The sequence below is a fragment of the Schistocerca nitens genome, chromosome 5 (genome assembly GCF_023898315.1).
Source record: "Schistocerca nitens isolate TAMUIC-IGC-003100 chromosome 5, iqSchNite1.1, whole genome shotgun sequence".
Classification (NCBI taxonomy): Eukaryota; Metazoa; Arthropoda; class Insecta; order Orthoptera; family Acrididae; genus Schistocerca; species Schistocerca nitens.
In genome coordinates this window covers 692,666,793-692,692,153 of record NC_064618.1, presented here as the reverse complement: position 1 = coordinate 692,692,153, position 25,361 = coordinate 692,666,793, and the positions used below count along the sequence as shown (strand labels likewise).

Sequence of the window (25,361 nt, the reverse complement as noted above, 5' to 3'; positions counted from 1 at the left end):
GTCATCCACAAGGTCATTTATGTATATTGTGAATAGCAACAGTCCTATGACACTCCCCTGCGGCACCCCTGAAATCACTCTTACTTCGGAAGACTTCTCTCCATTGAGAATGACATGCTGCGTTCTGTTATCTAGGAACTCTTCAATCCAATCACACAATTACTTTGTTCATTAAACGACTGTCGGGAACTGTATCGAATGCCTTGAGGAAGTCAAGAAACATGGCATCTACCTGGGAACCCGTGTCTATGGCCCTCTGAGTCTCGTGGACAAATAGCGCGAGGTGGGTTTCACATGACCGTCTTTTTCGAAACCCATGCTGATTCCTACAGAGTAGATTTCTAGTCTCCAGAAAAGTCATTATACTTTAACATAATACGTGTTCCAAAATTCTACAACTGATCGATGTTAGAGATATAGGTCTATAGTTCTGCACATCTATTCGACGTCCCTTCTTGAAACCAGGGATGACCTGAGCTCTTTTCCAATCCTTTGCAATGCTACGCTCTTCTAGAGACCTACGGTACACCGCTGCAAGAAGGGGGGCAAGTTCCTTCGCGTACTCTGTGTAAAATAGAACTGGTATCCCATCAGGTCCAGCGGCCTTTCCTCTTTTGAGCGATTTTAATTGTTTCTCTATCCCTCTGTCATCTATTTCGATATCTACCATTTTGTCATCTGTGTGACAATCTAGAGAAGGAACTACAGTGCAGTCTTCCTCTGTGAAACAGCTTTGGAAAAAGACATTCAGTATTTCTGCCTTTAGTCTGTCATCCTCCGTTTCAGTATCATTTTGGTCACAGAGTGTTCGGACATTTTGTTTTGATCCACCTACCGCTTTGACATAAGACCAAAATTTCTTAGGATTTTCTGCCAAGTCAGTACATAGAACTTTACTTTCAAATTCATTGAACGCCTCTCGCATAGCCCTCCTCACACTACATTTCCCTTTGCGGAATTTTTGTTTGTCTGCAAGGCTTTGGCTATGTTTATGTTTGCTGTGAAGTTCCCTTTGCTTCCACAGCAGTTTTCTAACTCGGTTGTTGTACCACGGTGGCTCTTTTCCATCTATTACAATCTTGCTTGGCACATACTCATCTAACGCATATTGTACGATCGTTTTGAACTTTGTCCACTGATCCTCAACACTATCTGTACTTGAGATAAAACTTTTGTGTTGAGCCGTCAGGTACTATGTAATCTGCTTTTTGTCACTTTTGCTAAACAGAAAAATCTTCCTACCTTTTTTAATATTTCTATTTACAGCTGAAATCATCGATGCAGTTACCACTTTATGATCGCTGATTCGCTGTTCTGCGTTAACTGTTTCAAATAGTTCGGGTTTGTTTGTCACCAGAAGGTCTAATGTGTTATCGCCACGAGTCGGTTCTCTGTTTAACTGCTCAAGGTAGTTTTCAGATAAAGCACTTCCAAAAATTTCACTGGATTCTTTGTCCCTGCCACCCGTTATGAACGTTTGAGTCTCCCAGTCTATATCCAGCAAATTAAAATCTCCACCCAGAACTATAACATAGTGGGGAAATCTACTCGAAATATTTTCCAAATTATCCTTCTGGTGTTCAGCCACAACAGCTGCTGAGCCAGGGGGCCTATAGAGACATCCAATTACCATGTCTGAGCCTGCTTTAACCGTGACCTTCACTCAAATTATTTCACATTTCGGATCTCCGTTAATTTCCTTCGATACTATTGCACTTTTTATCACTATAAACACGCCTCCCCCTTCACTGTGCAGTCTGTCTCTGCGGTATACATTCCAATCTGAGTTTAGGATTTCATTACTGTTTACGTCTGGTTTCAGCCAACTTTCTGTCCCTAGTACTATATGGGCGTTGTGACCGTTTATTAATGAGAGCAGTTCTGGGACCTTTCTATAGACGCTCCACAGTTTACTATTAGCACATTAATATTGTTATTCCCTGTTGCATTTTGCCTACTCCTACCTTGCCGCGTCTCAGGAGGCATCTTGTCAGGTGTAGGGAGGGAATTCTCTAACCTAAAAAACCCCCATGTGCACTCCACACGTACTCCGCTACCCTTGTAGCCGCTTACGGCATGTAGTGCACGCCTGACCTATTCAGGGGGACCCTACATTTCTCCACCCGATAGCGGAGGTCGAGAAATTTGCACCCCAGATCTCCGCAGAATCGTCTGAGCCTCTGGTTTAAGCCTTCCACTCGGCTCCAAACCAGAGGACCGCGATCAGTTCTGGGAACGATACTACAAATAGTTAGCTCAGATTCCACCCCGCGAGCGAGGCTTTCCCCCTTCACCAATTCCGCCAACCGCCTGTACGAACTGAGGATGACCTCTGAACCCAAACGGCAGGAGTCATTGGTGCCGACATGAGCAACAATTTGCAGTCGGGAGCACCCAGTGCTCTCTATCGCCGCCAGCAGGGCCTCCTCCACATCTTGGATGAGATCCCCTGGCAAGCAGACAGAGTGAACACTGGCCTTCTTCCTCGACCTTTCCGCTATTTCCCTAAGGGGCTCCATCACCCGCCTAACGTTGGAGCTCCCAATAACTAATAAACCCCTCCCCCCGTGTGCCTGCTCGGACGTTGCTAAAGGAGTGGCCACATGTCCACTCACAGGCAGAGCGGGCGATGCCACACGGCCAGCCTCCACATTTACCCTCCGCCTCGTGTGCCACGAATGCCGCTGAACCCGCCAATCCCCTTGGGGAGAGGGTGGCCCAACCGTGCCCGGTACCCGCGAAGATGTCTCGACAGCAGGGACAGTGGGTGAAGCATGTAACACCTGGGGTGTACCATGCGACGCACCAGACTCCCCACTGCTGCTACACTCCGAGGCAGCAGCCTGAAGACGGCTGACCGCGGCCACCAACACGCACAGCTGTTCGCGAACAGTGGCCAGCTCCTCCTGCATCCGTACACAGCAATCACACATCCTATCCATCCTAAGAAATCAATTTACTGTAGAGAGTTAATCAACTTTTAACTAGACTGCTAATTCGCTAATGGCGGCTGATTGTTGACTAAACTGTGGTTGCTAGCCACTTCTTGTAGAAAACAATGAAAATCGCACTACCTGTCTCTGGACTGTATTGAAAACAAACACTAGCACTACTGGCACTATGGTTGACTAAAGGGACTCTCTCTGACTGTATTCAAAACAAACACTAAATCTATGGAACACTATTACTAGCAATAGTTCAATAATGTCACCCTGTGTCAAGTAGGCACAACAACAGTCACTGAACAAATTCACAGACAGCTGACAACAGGTGCATCTTGCACTTGCAACAGCTCCGCACCTCAGCTACATGTGTCACCAACGACAATATTACTGGTCTGAAAATAGTATACGTACAACTGAAACCTGTGACCATACCATAAAAACAAATACCATTTGTAACCTGGATTGACTGTTTTTTGTTTTATAGTAGAGCAATATACAGTCATTTACACAGAATTTTAATTAACAAATGATAGAGAATATCCTACTTTTTCAGTATTATAAAATAATGAAACCATGAAATGCAAATTGTGTGTGTGTGTGTGGGGGGGGGGGGGGGGGGGGGTGAGCGCGCGTGTGTTTTGTGTCCACTGCCAAACAACTACAGAATATTTAATAGGCATGACACCATCAGGTGAGGGAGGCACACTGAGTTATATTATTTATTATAAATTGTAACTGTTCTGAAAAGAATACACTGCTCCTCACAGTTGTTGGCCAAAGCCTTCTTCATAAAAGAGAGAAATAATCACACACATTCACACAAGCAGGCACACCTCATACACACATGACAGCTAATTCCAGCCAGTTTAGCCTGACTGCAACTGATACAATGAATAAAAGCAGCAACCAGAAATGAGACTCGAGAACAGTTGGTGAGGAGGGGGGGGGGGGGCGAAAGGGAGAGGAGTGGAGAGGGGAAAAGACTGGTGGGTGCACTGGCAGTGTGTGAGCACAATGAAGGTGATGGGACATGAACTGGGTGAGCAGAAACAGTTGGGTAAGGGGTATGGGGAGAGAAGGTTATCATAGACTGATGCCGTAATAATTTTGATATCAAAGAAGGTGTTGTGAGGTCAACTCCCATCTGCAAAGTTGAGAAAAGTTGGTGGTGACGGGAAGGACCCAGATGGCCTGTACTGTGAAACAGGCCCACTTTGCTTTTGGCCACAGTTTGATGGTGGCCATTTATCCTGGTAGAATTGCAGCAAAGTTGGTATAAGACATGCCTGCTTTCACAGGTGGCATGGCCAATGAGCTGGTAGGACATGTTTTTGACAGGACTGGAATAGGAAGTGTTGGGAGGATGGACTGGGCAGATCTTTCACCTAGTTCTTCCATAAGGATATGATCCCTATGAGATGGGGCTGGGATTGGGAGTGGCATAGGGTGGACTAGGATGTTTTGGAGATTGGGTGGGCACTGCAACACCACTTTAGGAGGGATGGGAAGGATCTAGGGAAGGATGTCACTCATTTCAGAGCACAATGATTGGTAATCAGAGCCCTGATAAAGGACACAGTTCATTTGTTTCTCTCTTTGGTGGAAATGGCTGATGAGGGAGACTCTCCTTGGTAGCAGGTTCTCATTGGTGGTGGCAGGATTGAGGGGGTGTTGGGGATATGGCAAGGGAAATCTGTTTGCAGACTAGGTCAGGGGAACAGAGCCTCTCTGTGAAGACCTTTGTGAGACCGTCAGCATACTGGGCAAGGGACTTCTTGGCACTGCAGAGTGCCATACCCAGCTGGTCAGGCTGTATGGGATGGCAGCTGTCGAAATACAGGTACTCTTGATGGTTGGTGAGTTTAATGTGAACAGAGATGTGGATAGAGCCATTAGAGAGGTCAGTCTGTATTGTTTTCATGTTGCCTCTCACTAGCGACATCTGCTACAGTCAAGTTAAGTATTGTCAATTTGCTTTCGAGAAATAAAACTACTATTGTTATTTGATTGAACTGTTGTACAGCATTCCGAAAACACTGCATCCTGTCGGCACCCTATTAGCAACATGTGGGCAAGACACCACAACTGGCGATAAGTGTTATCATGGAACTACGTGCCTGCTGGCCATGGACTTCTGGTTTTGTGTGTGTGTGTGTGTGTGTGTGTGTGTGTGTGTGTGTGTGAGGCAGGCACCTCAACTCTCTCGTCTTTGATTTTGTGATTCTTCATCTTGTTTGTCATATATATTTTTTGCATTTTTGTCTTCCAATATGACCCCCCCCCCCCCCCTACTCTGTCCCCAGCTGCAAGCCTTGGATGTGCACAGCTAATGCAGTTGTTTCAGTTTCAGACAAACCAGATTTCAACTCTTCTCAACATGGCACAGTAGCTACTCGCCAACGCTGTGCACCTGACAGAATCAGCACCGCCGAATACAATACCACCTCTTCAAAAGTTTAGTGAACAAGAAGAAGAATGGCTCGAGTAGTTGTCCGAGTTCGAGGCACATTTACTCACCCACAACATTCCAGGTACTGTCAAACATCCCCATCTATTATCAACGGTAGGAAGTGCAGTGTTCAGCCTCATCACAAACCTTTTCTGAGTGCCACTCTGAGTGAACTTAATTACAACCAGATTACCAGCTTCCTAACAAACTATTGTGACCAACAACTGAATGTGGTAGCAGCTAGGTATCAGTTCTTTAATTGCAAAAAATGGTCAGCCGCGAGTGGGTAACAGGTTTGCAGGGTATGACAAGAAAATGCAAATTTAAATGTGCTTGTGGTGCTTTATATTCAGACATTATGTTGCGTGACGTGATCGTGTATAATGTGCCTGATGTCAAAATCAGAGAACAAATTTTGAGGAACAGTCTGATCCATCATTTCAGCGGGTAGTGCAAATATTAGAATAGTATGATTCCGGTGCCTTGTCGGCTCATACATTTAAGCATTCAGCTATTTATCAGTTTGAGTCCCTTAGTTGCGATCACCCCATTCCGCAACAGCGGTGTGCACTACCCACGCCGGGTAAACAACCGTTCAAACCATGTAGACAGGCGACTACCCAGGTGAACAAAATTAAGTCTTGCCCTCGGTGTTATACACGGCACAAATGCCAAGACTGCCCCTCCTGACAAGCTCAGCGCTACGCTTGTGGTAGGGAAGGACATGTGCAATGTGTACGTTTGCAATGGAACAAACATAAGCATTCAGCCCAGTTACAAAACTTGTCACAAGGTCCATGCAGTATATTCAAAGTCTGCAACTAGCAAGTACGCAGATTCATCAGTGATGTGTCAGTCAAACAAACTTTTTGTTCATTTACTTATTTGTGGGAAATGTGGGAAATTTCAGTTGGACACGGGTGCCAACATGACACTGCCCAATCGTGACACATATGAACTGTTAGGCTCCCCACGCTGTCTGTAACTAGCACGCAACTCACGGCTTATAATAGACAAGACATTCCCTTTCTCGGAACATGTACTTTGCCTGCTATCTATCACTCGCATACATGAGCAGTGACATTTACAGTGCTACAATCACATGAGTGTGAGAACATTCTTTTGACTTGTGTGGCTTTAACATTCACAACAATGTGCTGTCAATGTCAGCATTCAGTGCAAAAGACAGTGTAGCTAGTTTGCTAAAAGACTTTTCAGAATTCTTTTCTGAAGGTTTAGGCAAAGCTAACGACTTTGTTGCACATATTACGCTGAAAGAAAATGCTCAGCCGAAATTTTTCTGGGCCAAAACTGTTCCCATTGCATTACAGGACAAAGTCATGCCTGAAAAAGAATTGCAAGATAGCGGAGTTGTTGTGCCCACATCAGCTAGTCAAGGGTAAGTCCACTGGTTTTGCTTCCCAAATCTTCAGGTCACATTTGCCTCTGTGTTGACTTTAAGTCTACAGTCAACTCATAAACAGTCATTGATACTTCTCCATTACCACGCCCAGGAAATTTCATGGACAAATTAGGCACTGGATGCTATTTATCAAAACCCGATTTGCGTGATGCTTATCTTGGTATACCTCTCAATGAAGAATCTCAAAAAGTGTGTGTAGTGAATACTCACTTGGACCTGTTTAAATATTTGAGTTTGCCTTTTGGCAGGGCTTCTGCACCCACCATTTTTCAACGGTATTTGGAACAGCTGACTGGACAAGTGCCAAACTGTTCAAACTATCTGGAGAATACTGTAGTAGCAGGTCGTACACCTGAACAACATATTGCAAATTTACGTGCTTTTTTTCCATTTGTTATCTGATGCAGGGCTAAAGCGTATACTGGACAAGTGTGATTTTTTTTTTAAATCCAAATTGCAGTATCTTGGTCATGTCATAAACAGTAAAGGTGTACATCCTCTGCAGTCACGTTTGTTAGCCATATGAGACTTACCAGTTCCTCATAATATTACAGAACTGCAGTCAGTTTTAGGGAAAATGAACTATTATATTCAGTACACACCGAATGCTGCACAAATCATGGCTCCATTGCATTGCAAGAATGTCCCCTTGGTTTGGACAGATGAGTGTGAACTAGCTTTTCCAAAACTGAAGATGCACTGCTCAGTAATCAATGCTTAGTTCACTTTGATCCTGAAAAACCAGTTGTACTGCAAGTTGACGCTTCCTCTTATGGAATCAGTGCACTGGTTTCACACAGAACTGGTGATAAAGACAGACCTATTGCTTTTGCATCAAAAGTTTTATCCAAAGCTCAGTGTAACTATTCACAAATTGAAAAAAGAGCCATTGGCTATTGTGTATGGTGTCACAAAATTCCACCACAATTTGTATGGCAGAAAATTCTACTTGGTAACTATTCACAAGCCTTTGAAAGCTTTGTTTCATCTGATGAAACTAGTCCCTGTATGAACTGCCCAAAAATTGCAAAGATGGGCTTTGTTGTTGTCTCAATATCAGTACGAGATTGTGTATCGTCCGATAGCTCAACGTGGTAAGGCGGACGCGCTTTCACATCTTCCGATTGGACCTGACACAGACTTCGATGCTTCTGCTGCATCTTGCTATCACATCGCTGCTCAGGATTCTGAATTGCTTCAGTCTTTTCTGCTGGACTATAAGAAAATTGCACAGGCCAAGGAAGCTGATCCTAATTTGAACATTTTGCTCAATTATATTCACATATCTTGGCCTCACTCCTTGAATAACATAAAGAATTCTGTAGTGTGCTGATACTTTGCGCATCGACATAGCCTTGCTGTACAGAAAGGTGTGATTCTTGTTCGAAGTGAGACTGGACAATCACGTGTATTCATCCCTAAGTTTTGCAAAAAGAAATGTTGCAGTTACTTCACCAAGGACATTGGGGAATGGTTTGTACGAAACAGTTAGCACGTTGACACTGTACTTGGCAGGGCTTGGATGCCCACATAGAACAGGTGACTTCACAGTGTCATGCATGTGTCTGCTCCACCACCAAAGTTCTCTGCTTGGCCCAAGTTGCAATTGCCACGGCAACATGTGCACATAGCCTTTGCGGGACCCTCTTGGAACACTCCCTGGTTAATTGTGATTGGGACCCTTTTGGAACACTTGCTGGTTAATTGTGATTGACTCATATAGCAAGTTTCCTTTTGCTGTGCCCATGAACTTGACAACACGTAGCACAATTCAGGTGTTGTCTTTGATTTTTTGCGTAGAAGGTTTACCTGAATTAACAGTGGCAGACAATGGACCTCAGTTCACGTCACATGAATTTCAAACATTCTGTGAACGCAATGGCATACAGCATCTAACTAGTGCACTGTTCCATCCACAGTCAAATAGCGATGCAGAACGTTTTGTCAGAACATTCAAGCAGCAGATTGCCATACTTCCCTCCACACACACCAGGGATCACGCATTGCAACTGTTTCTCGCCTCGTATCATTCACACCCACGAGATGGACCATTGCCAGGGGAATTGCTTCATGGCCGCCGCTATCATACACTGCTCCATCTGCTCCACCCTCCTCAACATCTGGCACCGCAAGAAGGCCGCAAGTATCGCTTCATGCCACATGATATTGTCTTTTATAGGGTTTTTAGTGGCAGCAGACAGTGGATGCGAGGTGAGATCATCCGTCGACTAGGTGCTTGCCTGTATCTTGTTTCAGGTCCACATGGTTTGCAGTGCTGCCATCAAAATCAGCTTCATCTCTGTCACGTACATGATGATCTTTCAGTCTCTCTTCCGGCAGATTCATGGGTCCAGAGGACAGCGCGGCCGCAGCAGTCACCAGAAGGTGTCAGTATGACACTGCAGGATGACGGGATGGAGACAGAGCCCAGAGCCTTCACCTCCTCTCGTCTTACCCATGGAGATGGACCCACCCACACCACAGCTATCACTGCCTTCTTCAGCTGGTTCATGCCAGCAGGGGGTGGATGCATACCTTTCTGGTCATTTTCCAGGGGACGTTTCCGCTAAAGCGCAGGCCGGATAGTGGGGTACGGCTGGAAGCTGGTCATACCATGCAGCTACAGCTTCCGGACCAACAAACTGTGAAGTAATAAAAACTGTAGTTTGTAGGATACTGACTTCAATCTGAAAGTATCAGCTTCCTCTCTCTCCCTGAACAATTATTCCTCCAGGTACTCCAGGGAGCCCCGAAACCTATCATCAGCACCCAATTCTTTTCTGAAAAAATTGTGCTGAGCTCCAAACCATCCCTCATCTGATGGCAGACCATTCCAGTATAATTTTCTCTGTGGATATGGCTTTACTGCTACATTCCTCATGACTCAACGTCCTCCAATCAGACTGATGGCACCATCCCATGCCAAACTTCTCATGGGCACCATGGAAGAGGGATTCCTCAACACCCAGAAGTTGTTGTTACTGGCTTGATACAGATTCATCAATGATATCTTTGTGGTCTAGACGTGCAATGAAGACCAACTCCTCAATTTCCTGCAACAATGTAACTCCTTTTTCCAATACATATTCACCTAGTCTCCATCAAAAGCTGTATTTCTGGATGTTGATGTACATCTCTCATCAAGGCTCTCACTGAAACCTCAATCCAGCAACAACCAGTAAGCTACAGTATCTCCTACATCTACATTTATACTCCGCAAGCCACCCAACGGTGTGTGGCGGAGGGCACTTTACGTGCCACTGTCATTACCTCACTTTCCTGTTCCAGTCGCGTATGGTTCGCGGGAAGAACGACTGCCGGAAAGCCTCCATGCGCACTCAAATCTCTCTAATTTTACATTCGTGATCTCCTTGGGAGGTATAAGTAGGGGGAAGCAATATATTCGATACCTCATCCAGAAACACACCCTCTCGAAACCTGGACAGCAAGCTACACCGCGATGCAGAGCGCCTCTCTTGCAGAGTCCGCCACTTGAGTTTGCTAAACATTTCCATAATGCTATCACGCTTACCAAATAACCCTGTGACGAAACACGCCGCTCTTCTTTGAATCTCCTCTATCTCCTCCGTCAACCCAATCTGGTACGGATCCCACACTGATGAGCAATACTCAAGTATAGGTCGAACGAGTGTTTTGTAAGCCACCTCCTTTGTTGATGGACTACATTTTCTAAGGACTCTCCCAATGAATCTCAACCTGGTACCCGCCTTACCAACAATTAATTTTATATGATCATTTCACTTCAAATCGTTCCGCACGCATACTCCCAGATATTTTACAGAAGTAACTGCTACCAGTGTTTGTTCTGCTATCATATAATCATACAATAAATGATCCTTCTTTCTATGTACATGCAATACATTACATTTGTCTATGTTAAGGGTCAGTTGCCACTCCCTGCACCAAGTGCCTATCCGCTGCAGATCTTCCTGCATTTTGATACAATTTTCTAATGCTGCAACTTCTCTGTATACTACAGCATCATCTGCGGAAAGCCGCATGCAACTTCCGACACAATCTACTAGGTCATCTATATATATTGTGAAAAGCAGTGGTCCAATAACACTCCCCTGTGGCATGCCAGATGTTACTTTAACGTCTGTAGATGTCTCTCCATTGAGAACAACATGCTGTGTTCTTTTTGCTAAACACTCTTCAATCCAGCCACACAGCTGGTCTGATATTCCATAGGCTCTTACTTTGTTTATCAGGCGACAGTGCGGAACTGTATCGAACACCTTCCGGAAGTCAAGGAAAGTACCATCTACCTGGGAGCCTGTATCTAATATTTTCTGGGTCTCATGAACAAATAAAGCGAGTTGGGTCTCACACGATCGCTGTTTCCGGAATCCATGTTTATTCCTACAGAGTAGATTCTGGGTTTCCAGAAACGACATGATACGCAAGCAAAAAACATATTTTAAAATTCTACAACAGATCGACGTCAGAGATATAGGTCTATAGTTTTGCGCATCTGCTCGACGACCCTTCTTGAAGACTGGGACTACCTGTGCTCTTTTCCAAACATTTGTAACCTTCCATTCCTCTAGAGACTTGTGGTAAACGGCTGTTAGAAGGGGGGCAAATTCTTTTGCGTACTCTTTGTAGAATCGAATTGGTATCCCATCAGGTCCAGTGGACTTTCCTCTGTTGAGTGATTGCAGTTGCTTTTCTATTCCTTGGACACTTATTTCGATGTCAGCCATTTTTTCGTTTGTGCGAGGATTTAGAGAAAGAACTGCAGTGCCGTCTTCCTCTGTGAAACAGCTTTGGAAAAATGTATTTAGTATTTCAGCTTTACACATGTCATCCTCTGTTTCAATACCATCATCATCCCGGAGTGTTTGGATATGCTGTTTCGAGCCACTTACTGATTTAACGTAAGACCAGAACTTCCTAGGATTTTCTGTCAAGTCGGTACATAGAATTGTACTTTCGAATTCACTGAACACTTCACGCCTAGCCCTCCTTACGCAAGCTTTGATATCGTTTAGCTTCTGTTTGTCTGAGAGGTTTTGGCTGCGTTTAAACTTACAGTGAAGCTCTCTTTGCTTTCGCAGCAATTTCCTAACTTTGTTATTGAACCACGGTGGGTTTTTCCTGTCCCTCACAGTTTTATTCGGCACGTACCTGTCTAAAACACATTTTACGATTGCCTCTTAGAGAGCAAGGTTGTCTTCCACAATAAATGCACCCTTCACTACAACCAAACTATCTGTGGTAATTACGTCTGCTCTAACCTCAAATCCTTCAAAATTTATACCAACTGCTTCTCCTATAACTAATCCCATTCACAAACAAATTTCGTGGGCAAACTCTTCTCTTTCATCATTCTGACCCACTTAGCTCTGATTTCTAATGATGACAGAAGCACCCCACTCATCTCCCAGTACCACCAAAGATTTCTTTGCAATCAAACCCTGTAGCCCCCGTCCCCACTCCACCCAGTGTTACTTCCTTCTCACGACAGATGTTGTCGTCCTTGTCAGTCCATATGACATAAACAGACTGCTATCATCTGGATCCTTCCACAAAGCACTGACTTCCCGAACTTTGAAGACGTGAATTTGTTTTCCAATATACAGGGTGCCCCACTCCCTCCCAGATTTCGAAGACACAGGCGGTGGGGGGGGATTAGAAAAAGGTAGATACAACAATGAAAAATGCACCACATTGTAGAACATCTCAAAGAATCTATATTCCCACATCAGAAGTGCCAAGTATCATCGCCAGAGTCCAACAAGGTCGCATGAAGTGAAAATGGCAACTCCACAGCAGGGCGCGCAAGCAGTAGTGTGGCTGCAGAAACAAAATCGCCAATTACTGTGCAAAGAAATTATTGTCATGTGTATGAATGAGATCCACTTGATGTGAAAACAATTAAGGAATGGTATAGGAAGTTTCTGGCAACAGGAAGTGTTCTGAAACATTCTGGTGGTGCACGTTATGGAGTTTCAGAAGAGAGAGTGGAGGACATCAGACAAACATTTCTCAGAAGCCCACATAAGTCAATTTGTGAAGCATCTAGGCAATTAGATGTACCTCGATCAGCATTGTATTGTGTAGTTCACCAGCGTCTTCGTATGTGTGCTTACAAAGTGCAAATTCTGCAACATCTTATGCCAAACGAGAAACCATGCCGACAACAATTTGCTGCAGATATGCTGCAGGATATTGATATGGATGCCAGCTTCCTGGAAAGATGTTTATTCTCAGTTGAGGCAACCTTTCATCTATCAGGAAGGATTAATAGGCCTAATGTTTGGATTTGGGGTTCACAAAATCTGCACGTTGTTATTTAACATGTTCGTGATAGCCCTAAACTAAACGTCTGGTGTGTGCTAATGCACGACAGGATTGTTGGATCATTCTTCTTTGCAAAAGAAACAGTGAATGGGTCAGTGTATCTGGACATGTTGGAGCAGTTTCTGTACCCTCAAATACAAGACTTGCAACCGAGCATCATTTTTCAACAAGATGGAGCTCTGCCGGATTGGTCAACAGCTGTTCACAAGTTTCTGGATAGGAAATTTCCCAATTGTTCGATCAGAAGTAGAGGACCCATTTCCTGACCACCACGTTCACCTGACATTATGCCACTTGATTTTTTCATGTGGGGATTCCTGAACGACTGTGTGTATGTGAACAAAGTAGAAGGTATTCCTACATTGTGACTTCGTATCACTAATGTGATTGCAACAACAACAGAGGAAATGTTACAAAGAACTTGGCAAGAAATTGAATATAGACCCGATATTCTTTGTGCCACAAATGGTTCACATGTAGATGTGTACTGACGATAAATAAATAAATTCTTTGAGACTCCATATGCCCTGCGCCCTTACACACAAACACACACACACACACACACACACACACACACACTCTCTCTCTCTCTCTCTCTCTCTCTCTCTCTTCCTATTCCTTAATTGCATTGTTATTTCCACATTTCTTTCTCTCTTCCTCTTTTAATTCCTCTTTACTTCTTACACTACACAGTATCTCATCTGAAGCTGTCACAGTGCTTACTGTTCTACTATTTCTGAAACCCCCAACCTCTCTGACAGTTTTTCCTTCACCTCTGATTTCCTTCCACCTCACAACAGATGTGCCCCTCTCAGCCTAGGGCGAGTGATCTATTACTACCTAAACCCTTTTTCAACCTTCCCCACACAGTCTCAAGAAGTAATGTGCAGTGTTGAAAGCTAAGGAGTATTATTTTCTGCTTTATGTCAGTTGTGATGGGAGTTGCACCTCCTGGAGTCGAGAGAGTTTACTAACCTAAAAAGTAGCTCCCCAGGTGGACTCTAACTTCCTTATGTCACCACTTTTGTCTACATCCTATGCTTGCACAGATACTGTGGGCCCCATATAGGAAGTGATGTATATAATTAAAATCAAAGCCCAGTTATTAGGCGTGAAATACTATAGTGCAGTGTCTATGTTGTTCTAATGTACTTTACAATGTCCTTCAGACATGCCTGCACAGCAGTGATCAACAACTGTATGAAATAACGGAATCACATTCACATTTGCAAATATTGCTGAACTTTGGCTGCGCTATGCATTGGTGGCAATGAAAATTTCTTCATGGGTCAGTAGTTGAAACCAGATCTTCCACTTTATGTGAATGGTTGCCTTGTCTGTCTCGGCCCCTCCCCTTATGGACGCAAACTTCTATGTGTCACCATTTTCGTCTACATCCTATATTCTACAGATACTCATGCACAAATTTACATTGTCACTAATGGATAGTGTAGCTAAATATTAGCAAAATTTGCAAAGCAAATATGGTTCTCATATTTCATACAGCTGTCGACTGGTGCAGCACCTGTTCCTTCCGACATGCACACATGTCTGAAGGGCAATGCAAAGTACATCACAATACCACAGACCCTGCAACAAAGTAAGTATTTCCTACTTCTAATAGCTATGCTTCTTTGTCATTTTTCTTTTTTTTTTTCAGAGACAACACAGAGGAAGCTCCCAGTTCACATTTACGCAACATAATCCCTGCAATTTTTACTTCTTAATGCAATTCTACTGTGAGTGAAAATGAAAAACCAAAACTTTGCACCAATATATGCAGGCTATAAATGTTCTTATTAATCATAGTCCATAGAAACAGCCTTCAAAATTAAATCAGTTAGTCACTACATAAGTCTGCAAATAGAAATCTGTTGAGCATTTCTTCCTGGATTTAGGATATTCATATTCATTGAGGTAAACACTTCAGCTCATAACAACTAAGGACTACTTTTACATCATAATTCCTTGCAAGCCAGCTAATCTTTTAGTTCAACAATGTAATATAAATGCAATAAGCTCTTAAAAATGAAAGGAAAAGAAATGAAAAGGAAGGTTATTGCCAGTCCAGATATAAAAGAAAATAAAAAATAATAAAGATTGCAGCAACAGAGAGATCTGCAAAACTGGTAACTCAATTTATATCTCTCTTTAGTATCATGCTGAAGCCTTTGTCAAAATAGGAATTATAATGAATAAATATACACATGTACATTATTTTATGTTGGGGTACAGATCATCTGAAGACTTCTACAGCTTTCCTTGCCTATCCCTTTGCACTTATGATTAACTGCTACACATACGATGCAATGAATATAAATGATGGTCATCTGTGTTAGATTTAAAGCTAACAGCACTATTGTATGACACTATTGTTAACATATTTTAAAAATTAGATTTAATTCAGTCTTTCATTGTTACATTACAGCAATCTCAAAAGATCTTAAAAGATTTCGATAAACAATAATTGGTCTAATTTGAAATGAGAATTCTCAATAAACACATGCAAATTAAAATGTGAAATGAATAACAGAAAGATAAAACTACAGATTTCAGTATTTTGATGAATCAAGTATTAATCTACTGTGCATTTGAGGAAATGGAATGAAACTTCAAAGCTAGTTATAAACAGTATACTAACAAATGAAAATCATGTAACTAAGAGGCTTTAAATTATTGTTAGTTAACAAGAGATCTCTACCTTAATTACAGAGAGAGGTGAGAAAGATTGAGCATGCTGAAACAGATACAATTGTCAAATAAAATATAATGAATATTAACTTCAACACAATATTGCCAAACTTCAACTGCATAAAAGCTTAATGTTACAGATTATCATTGAAGAGCATAGTTATAAGAAGCATCTGCTGTCAGATATCATCATTTATTAAAAATGCTAAGGCCTTCTTTGTCAGATTTCAAAATATGTTTTTTATATTTGTAATGAAAGCAATTTCAGGTACACTCTTTAAAAAATGAGGTCACAGTAATGATAGGCTTATCCATGTTGCAAGTGTATGTGCCATGCAATGAAATACTAGTGCTGTAATAACAATGGAGTGGTAGGTACATTTTCTGAATTATTTAGCATCTGCTTAAGGTAATTAATTTAAAAATATCTTTAAGCAACTTAAAACTTATTCTGAAATAAAAGTATGTGTCCAACTGAACTACCTTATTGGAACAAATGGTGAAACTAGGTAACAGTATGAGGACAGAATGCAACACACCATGCAGAGCTACGACGTCCCTCGCAATGTAATACGGACCTCATAGAGGGCAGCCAGGTGATTGGAAGTTGCAATCAGGAAAGGCTGGTTGACGCCTGGGTGGTCAAGGTCATGTGTCACTGCTGCTATCAATGAAGACATGATCTCCAGAGGGGTGAGATGCATCCGGATCTACACAACAGTTAAAATTATAATATTAAACCAACAATGATCTTATCCTGATAGGAGGTGATTTTTGGTTTGACTTTTCTCTGTATATGTAACAAATTAGTGTAATATTTGAAACAGAATGCCAAAAATTCTTTGCATTGACAAGAACCACACTAATGTAACAGTCTTCCAACAACATGTTTCCTTTAAGTAAAAAATTGTGAATATCAGAACAAAACAATAAATAAAAATAAATAAATAAATAAAATTCTGAAGTTCCCAAAATCCCTTTTATATACATTGTCATAATAATGCTGCTCAGAAAAGCAAAGTGAACTCAAATATTCCATTACATTTGCCTACTATCTATCACCTGAAAAAAAGCTAACTCAGAGAAGAGAGTTGATTTATATTAGCATTGCAATGTTGACATCTCTGTATATTATCTCAACAGTTATGTGAGAGTCCAAATAGAAAGGGGTAAAATGTATAGCATAGCCTGATGAGTGACCTGGAGAGACAACAGACAAGGTGGAAATCAGAGTACATGCTTGAGGGGTGTCAACTCATCAACCAAATTAGCTTTTGGGTAGCTGCTTTGGTCATTTTAGTGATGAGTGGAAATGGGTATGCATTACTTAAAGCAGCATTTGATGTTGCCTTTCCCAATATTTTTTCTGTAATTGTGGTCACAATACATATAACACAATACATCTAAGTTGTCCGTAATTCATGCTTACAATCCTCAAAAGTGTATCTGTATCATATCAAGTGAATTCATTGTCATATGTGGAATAAATTAATTTTTTTGAAAAAAAAAAAAAAAACCCTCTTAGAAATGGCAAAACCCTTTTCTTGTCCTGCTGTCTACCAGTGGCACTCTCACCACCAATCTACAAATATTTTGAGCCATATCAACCACATTTTTTCATCTACTGAACTAAAATAAAACAATCTGTGAAGTTGCTGCTTTTTCCTGCTTGGTTGTCCATCTTTGTTTTAAGCATAAACTTTCTTGAAATTTACTAAATTAAAGGTATATATATAAAAGCATAACACGAAAGTAAAGACTGACATTTGGCAAATGGTGAACAATGTCTTAGCAAACCATATTTGTTATTATCTTTTCTTATGTTTGGTTCACATAATATTTTTTAAGGATGTTTTCTCCTCTGACTGTTAATGTTATTTCCAATTGTCATAACTGAAATTTTGAATGTAGAGCCATTTTTAATTGTAGCATGTGAATTACAGTGTTTGTATCATAAACAACACATGTCAAACAACATAAAATGTAAGTCACAACGCTATGTAGTAATAACTACAGAACAAGCAACTCCCCTTTCATGCTTGATTATACATTAAAAAATTTAGGTATTCTGTGGCAAATATAGACATTTCATGCCATAGTCAACACAGTTCATCTCAAACAGCTTAACATATAGCCTGAGCTGTCTGGAATGTTTTCAGGCTTAAACTGTGTTGAAGTCAGGTGTAGAGCCAAATTCCACCAGTGGAATGCTCATTCTGTTTTGCATTAAGGGACCCCATAAATTTACAGTTTCATCATCTCTAGAATCTACATGTATCAACACAAATAAATTCTAGTCAACAGAGAACCTCTGTGTTCTGATTAAAAAGCAGGATGAAGTAACTCAGACTTATGGGCACTTTAATGCTAATTAATGCCCAACACAAAGTATCGATTTCACTCATCTGAAAAGCTTCTGACTAAATTTTCTTGAGGACAATGTCTTTTGAATATAGATCAAGCAGAAGCCACTCTGTAGCTTCCATCTTAATAGCAATTGGGTGAAGCTTCGCAACAGTATACAGCTATCCAGTCCTGTATCAATGCCTGTGGCATCTCCTAGGAATTTTCAGTTCTTTACCAATGTTTCACAGGTTCCTGGAACAAATAATGTATCACATTCGATGTTGTTGAACTATTTAGACAACATAACCACTATAGGGTCATAAAAGAAGACCAAGTGGCAAACACTGAACAAATGTTTCATACATCTCTCAAGAAGCCAGTCCAAAGTGGAGTTTCTTAACCTATTTTTTTCAGCTACTACTCATCTGGGACATCACAAGCAGCCATCTAATTGTGTCTCATCACCAGACTAAAAAAATCACTTAAGATTATCTATTGCATTAAGTTTATTCTGCTTGTTGCAGCTATATTTGTTCCTCCACAAACTCCATCAAAATAACACCCATTTCATTTACTGTTCCACACGCAAAACAGTACATAGGTGGGATTCATGTCGGCTCCTAGCTTTGTTCTTTCCACACCAGAGAAGCCATCGTGGTTACCAAAGAACTATCACAAAATGGCATCAGAGTTCAAGTGGCTCTGAGCACCATGGCACTTAACATCTGAGGTCATCAGTCCTCTAAAACTTAGAACTACTTAAACCTAACTAACCTAATGACATCACACACATCCATGCCCAAGCCAGGATTCGAACCTGTGACCGTAGCGTTCGCGCTGTTCCAGACTGAAGCACCTCGAACCGCTCGGCCACACAGGCCGGTGGCATCAGAGTACTCCCCTCCCATAGGCAGTCAGAAAGAGCTGACTATTCATTTCAAAAATACTGTCCATAAATTAATTCACTTTCTCCCAGAATGGAGAGGAGGTTCTGCCACCATGCATACATTAAGTGACTTTTATACGGATACAGTCTTCAGTACTGTGTGTTTCATTAGGCTCACCCAGCTCTGACATGGTACAAGATATCACAGAATGACTGACTAGCAGCCATGCCTTAGTGTTGCAGACAGTCCTTGCAATTGTGCATTTTGGGTAGGTTTTGGCTTTAATGTGACAGGCAACTGATCCAGCCGTCAGCCTGTATTTTACCAGTAACACCATCTGTTGGTACAGTTAGTTATTATTTCAGTCAACTTATGTGAGTCAAATGAGGTATAATATGGACAGGGTAGCTGACTAGTCACTATTGTTAGTGGTCCAGTATCAATGACAACATTGAGCACCTAGCACAGGAATGCAAATTTTTCACCAACTACCAGGCAGCAGCTAGATAGAACTTCACCTCATGGCTAACACCACTTAAAAACAAAGCACTCAGACTCTCTAATTTAAAATGTAGAATGATACATGAATACAATTTTAAGTATGTACCAGATACTTAAGTTAATATCATGAGTCCATTTGCACGAAGCATCATCGTGATGCATGAGCCCCATACAGTGGATGTCCAGACACCATTAGGTATGATTATCCAGCATCATAATCAAATAATACTGCTGCAATTCAACTTACTTGAGTAAGTGGAGCTCATCTCATATACAGCAGACACCAGAATACCTTACATATGACAGGAGCTATCCTGTACACTCTAAAATCTAAATCTGACTCCCCATTAGCCATTCTTCTCAAATTTAAATGACAATGAACCTCAGTCACAATGGAATGTCACCACAGGGTCCCCACCATCTGGAACTCCAGACATTAAACAGTACTCTTCTCCCCAAAATTTTCAGAATTACTTGTCATATTACAATGCTAATGCTGTTTTTAAGTTCCAGACAGCATTCTGAAGCATGTGGCCTCACTGTGCTCATCAGGAGGAAATAACACAACTGATGGGAGATACTAGAATTGACACTTCAGGCAGGGCTCTGGCAAAGAATCAGCAATTCCATCAGAATGTTCAGGCACTTCTGGTCATTGTCCTAAAGATAATGCCTCAGCTAGCATTATAACACTATGTAGAGATGTTCTCTCTCTCTCTCTCTCTCTCTCTCTCTCTCTCTCTCTCTCTCTCCCTCTGACTCACACATGTGTGCTTGTGAACGTGTGTGCACACACCCACACACACACACCCACACTCTTTAGCAGCTGGAATTAAGTGCTGGATTGTTGCTGCTCATCCTCATCCATCTACTCTTAGTCTGCTAATCCAGTTTCACTCATCACACAACAGTTTATTCAACCACTTGGGTTTTTACCTTTACTGAGAAATATTGGGACAATATTTAGAAAGAGGCAGCCAATATGCATCAATGCAACATGTACTCTACAAAAAATCTTTAATTATGTATAAGGCCCTTTGTTCACTTTATTAAAATTAAAGCTGGGTGTAGACTTTGTATAATCTCAGCCAGCAACCATCACTAAAACAACATACACAATCATAGTCAACTGTGAGTTTAACTTCACCACACTGGTATCTACAGAATAATAATTAACTGTTATGCTGCCGTGAATATAGATCTCATAGTCAGCTTCAGTCATAGTTTGTCTTGAGATAGTGGGAGACCATGCTGTTAAAATATCAATTATGTAGAATATGACTGCCTGATTACATTCCTCAAAGTTTTAGAAAAATAAAGCACATTCTCTTATGAGCTACTCTTAAGACTTACAAATTTGTAGGTGGCATGCCCTTCATGCCACATTATCCTTAAAGCCCCAGTTGAATTTCTGAGCAGAATGCTACTCATTTTCAGTACAACTACTACTACAGTGATGCTGCAAATAATTGCAAGGTAAATGAAAAGTGAAAGCATTCTGTATTCCCTGGAAAGATCATCACAAGTGACTGCTGTGAGTGAATGAGTGAGTGCTCGCTGTAGAAACCTTCTTAAGTCTGTGTTATAAAAATGTTGTATGACCTTCTGAAGCCTGTTATAAAAATGTTGTATGTCAATAGTAAATTGAATTCAGCAGAAAAGACTAATCTTCAATAGGCAGATGTTGCTTAATAAGAGCAGCGTAGTTCTATAAAAATAGCTTAACTAGACAATATTTCTTTCCAAGTATTAATGAAGGGCATTAGGGTGAATAACTGGTGGGTGTGTAATGGAGCAGACAGGGAGGGGTTGGGGGTTTCTAAACATTTTTCTATAACAGGTCAGTCCGCACAAAAAAGTGAAAACAACAACCAGCTGTTGTTATATTAAATGTAGATATCGCTGTTCATGGACAGCTAGTTCTTAGGGCCCACCCCACCAGAAATTTTGTAATATAATTGTAATCTGTATATTTTTTCAGTACTGTGTAAAACAGTTTGAGTATCATATAATTTGGGTGTCATATGAGTGACAGAGACCATATGTAATTAGACCTAGCTTCCACTGCTCCCTGCAGACAGACACTTATAGGCACCTCAGGTGGGCCCACTGGATGGACCATCTCATACACAGCCCCATTTTCCCACACTCCCGTGAACACACTGTCTCTCTCCTCTCCCTGTCCACCTGTCCCCATATATACACAACATTTGGGGCCAACCAGCTTGGAACTGTAGAGCCACATCAATGTGATTCTGCACACTCTGACAGAAATGCTTCAGCTGCCTCCCCCAACCCCTACCCCATGAAACACTACATTCCTGCAATTTTTCCTAGGGAAATGTTCTATTTTTTAAGGTGCATTTAACAAAAATAAAGCATTATTGAAAAAAATATAAATAAGCTATAATGATGAAAAATATTGCACACAACAAATTAAATGCATCAGTGTAGTAAATAAATTATGAATTGTACAAACTTTCTAGAGACCTGAAAGTCTTACTATTGTGCCAGTTACTGTGTATTCATTTTATCATGATGTATAAGGACAGATTTCATTTGTTCTGGTTAAATTATTAACAGTGTATGAATCATTCACAGAAAATAAAAGTATTGGGGCTGTAATTAAGTGCTGAGAACGCATTCCTTTCCAGGAATCGTGTTCCTGTTGCAATATTACTTTCCATTTCCTTGCCTGGAGCACAGCAGACTCAATGATGATGTCACTGGAGCCAAATTTAGCAGTTGCGTCATTATGTCACTAAGACAGCAGAATTTGACTTTCTGCTTCACCTATACTCAACCTTAAGTAGTTACTTATCACTAGAGATGTCCGCCCTGGTAGGTGACTGGTCAGCATGACAGAATGTCATACCTAATGGCCTTTGTTCGATTCCCAGCTGGATCGGAGATTTTCTCTACTCAGGGACAGGGTGTTCCGTTGTCCTTATCATCATCATTTCATCCCCATTGACACACAAGTCGCTGAAGTGGCATCAACTTGAAAGAGTTGCACCAGGCGAACGGTCTCATCGACAGAAGGCCCTAGTCACATGGCATTTCCATCGCTATAGACCAGATTAGGTGCATTTGCATGTTGCATATGCATTTGCATTTTTGGCTGCTTTTCACCAGTTCTTTAATATTTTAACTAAAAACTAGTGATGATGCATATTTTCGCTCTATGTTTACAATATTTTAAAAATTTTAATGGGCAGTCTCTAGCTTGATCTAGTTTTGATGTCTCACAGATTGACCATGACCTAGTACTGTGTGCATTCACCAACCAAGAGGCCACTGCCTAGCAAAATCATTACAGAAGAGGAACAGTAACAGGCAGAGAGAGTCAATGCTCCTGTGGCCGCAGCCCTCGTTAATCCCCCACTGTCATACTGTAGGCGTCAGCAACAATTAAACTAAACTACACAACCTTTTAGTTGCATGTCCATTGTTTCAGTTTAGCCGTCTATTTACTTGTACACAGTTGAATATGTTTACGATGTGTAGTGTGTAACCATGCCACCCGAAAAAAGAAACATCATTTTGTGGATAGCTGACCATCCTGGAACATTTACATATGATGGAATTGTTTTATATTGTTGAGTTTGCAAGAAAAACATTTCATGCAAAAAAAAAAAGTTTCAAATACACCAGCATGTCAAGGCAAGCCTTCATATCACAGGAATGCAGAAGAAAGCACTATGACAACAACTTCTGACAAAAGCAAATTGCAGTAGCAGGGATTTATCCAAAGGTAACCAAAAAGGCCGGCGTGACATGGATCTACATGAAGCATTCACTGCAAGCAATATTCCTCTTCACAAACTTACAAACCCTATCCTCAAATGCTTCCTGCTCAAATACTGCTTAAATCAAAATGTACCAGATGAATCAACATTGCATAAAAATTACATACCGACAATTTATGTCAATGTTCTGGAAGAAATACACAATGAACTCAAGGACAGCACTATCTGGATTTCAGTTGACAAAACTACAGACACATGTGGCTGTTACACTGCAGATTTAATTATTGGTGCTTTGAAAGAAGAGCCTCCTTCTTCCTATTTAGCGGCCTGCAAAGAACTCTAAAAAGTAAATCATTCTATGATCGCCAGATTTGTGAATGAGGGTATTAGAAAAATATTTCCAGAATCTTCTGCAAATGAAACAGTGTTTGTGTTTATTTCAGATGCTGCTCCCTCCAAGCATTTTATCCCAATTTGATTCATGTGACATGCTTTGCTCATGGATTATATCGCCTTGCTGAAGAAGTATGTTCAACGTTTGTGAATGTAAATAAAATGATTTCACCCACAAAGACAGTGTTTCTAAAGGCTCCTCACATCAAGACCTACGAAGAAAAACTATCAAATGGGCCTTTACCTCCCAAACCAGTGGTAACTCATTGGGGTACGTGGGTCGAAGCTGTGTTGTTTTACAATAAACATTTTAAGGCCATTAGAGGGGTATCAAATGACTTCGATAGTGCAGAGGCTTTGGCAGTTTGCAGTGCAAGGACGCTTTTAATGATTCCTGTATTAAAGAAGACATTGCTGTGATTAGCACTCATTTTTCCCATCTACCTGCAAGTATTAAAAAGCTTGAAAGACAATATTTGGCATTGAATGGAACTATGCAGATAATGAATAAAATTGTTCTAATGAACTCCTCATCGCCAGAGGCATTCCCAAGAAAACTCAGAAAAGAGTTTGAAAAGATTTCAAACAATATCCCAGGCTTCAAACCCTTGTGCCAAATTGATAGTTTTGTTAATGGGACAGGTAAACTTTTACCAGAAACAATAAGTGCCAATGTAGCATCCAAATTCAAATACTGCCCAGTTACCTCAGTTGATGTAGAATGGTCCTTTTCTGCTTATAAAAATGTTTTGAATGATTGAAGACATAAACTAACTACAAAAATTTGGAACAGAACTTGGTAGTTTATGTTTACAATAGTAGAGAAATGTAAAATACATTGTAAATGATGTTTTGGTCGAATAGTATTAATTTAAAGTTAATGCTGTTCAAAAAAATTCATGATTGTATGTTGTTTTCTGAAATAAAATATTACATAGTTTCTCAAAGTTGGTCCTGTACATACTGACTGTTTCACTGCGATCACCTGCATCACGTCCACTTGTTACCGACAACAATAGCAAAGAAGGAGCAATTCTTGAAACATGGTATGTGTCCCCATTTTGCAAATTTTTAGAAAATAATCTCAGAAACCCCTTCCTAAACTCTACCACAAAGTATCCAGAAAATGAATTCAGCGTTCTAAATGTACTGATTTTTCATGTGGTCGGTGCTCTTACTCATAATTGATATGCACAGGTTTGACTTTGAGATACAATGGACGCAGTAACCACCATGTTTTTTTATTATTTGATCTTTCATATTTCGATACCTTTCATCCATATTTGCCTGCATATTTTAAGGTTTTTATTATACATATAATCTGGTCTCTACTTATCACCTTTCATTTGCTGAAATTGTGTTGAAATTGCCATGAATATCTTCAAAGCTATTTCAGTGTTTGGGTAAGCTTCTGATAACCCATACTTCAAAAAATAAAAACAATCATAATAATTAAAAACATCCTGATTGGAATCTGTGTAAGTGCTCTTGATCACTTCTTCCTGCTGGAATCAGACAACAGCTATTTTGTTGATTAGCTATGTTGTATTGATGTTTCTGTTATATTTGGCACCAAAATCAGCTACATATTTTTCAAAATAAGATATAGAGCTCTCATTTAACACTTTTCTGACAGGAAATTAAAGTGAG

At 40.9% G+C, this 25,361-nt stretch overlaps 1 protein-coding gene across 3 annotated transcripts in view; it reads right to left on the bottom strand.

Moving 5' to 3' along the window:
- The window catches only part of LOC126259161 (uncharacterized), a 659,794-nt gene that overhangs the window by 176,925 nt on the left and 457,508 nt on the right, over positions 1–25,361 (bottom strand). For 2 of the 3 annotated variants that reach the window (XM_049955714.1, XM_049955715.1), the window contains exons 7-8: positions 16,414–16,545; positions 15,846–15,881 (exon numbers count right to left, since the gene is read on the bottom strand). In XM_049955714.1, coding sequence (XP_049811671.1) covers positions 15,846–15,881; positions 16,414–16,545 — 168 coding nt within the window. The remainder of the gene's footprint in view (positions 1–15,845; positions 15,882–16,413; positions 16,546–25,361) is intronic. The other variant, XM_049955716.1, reaches the window with a different exon arrangement.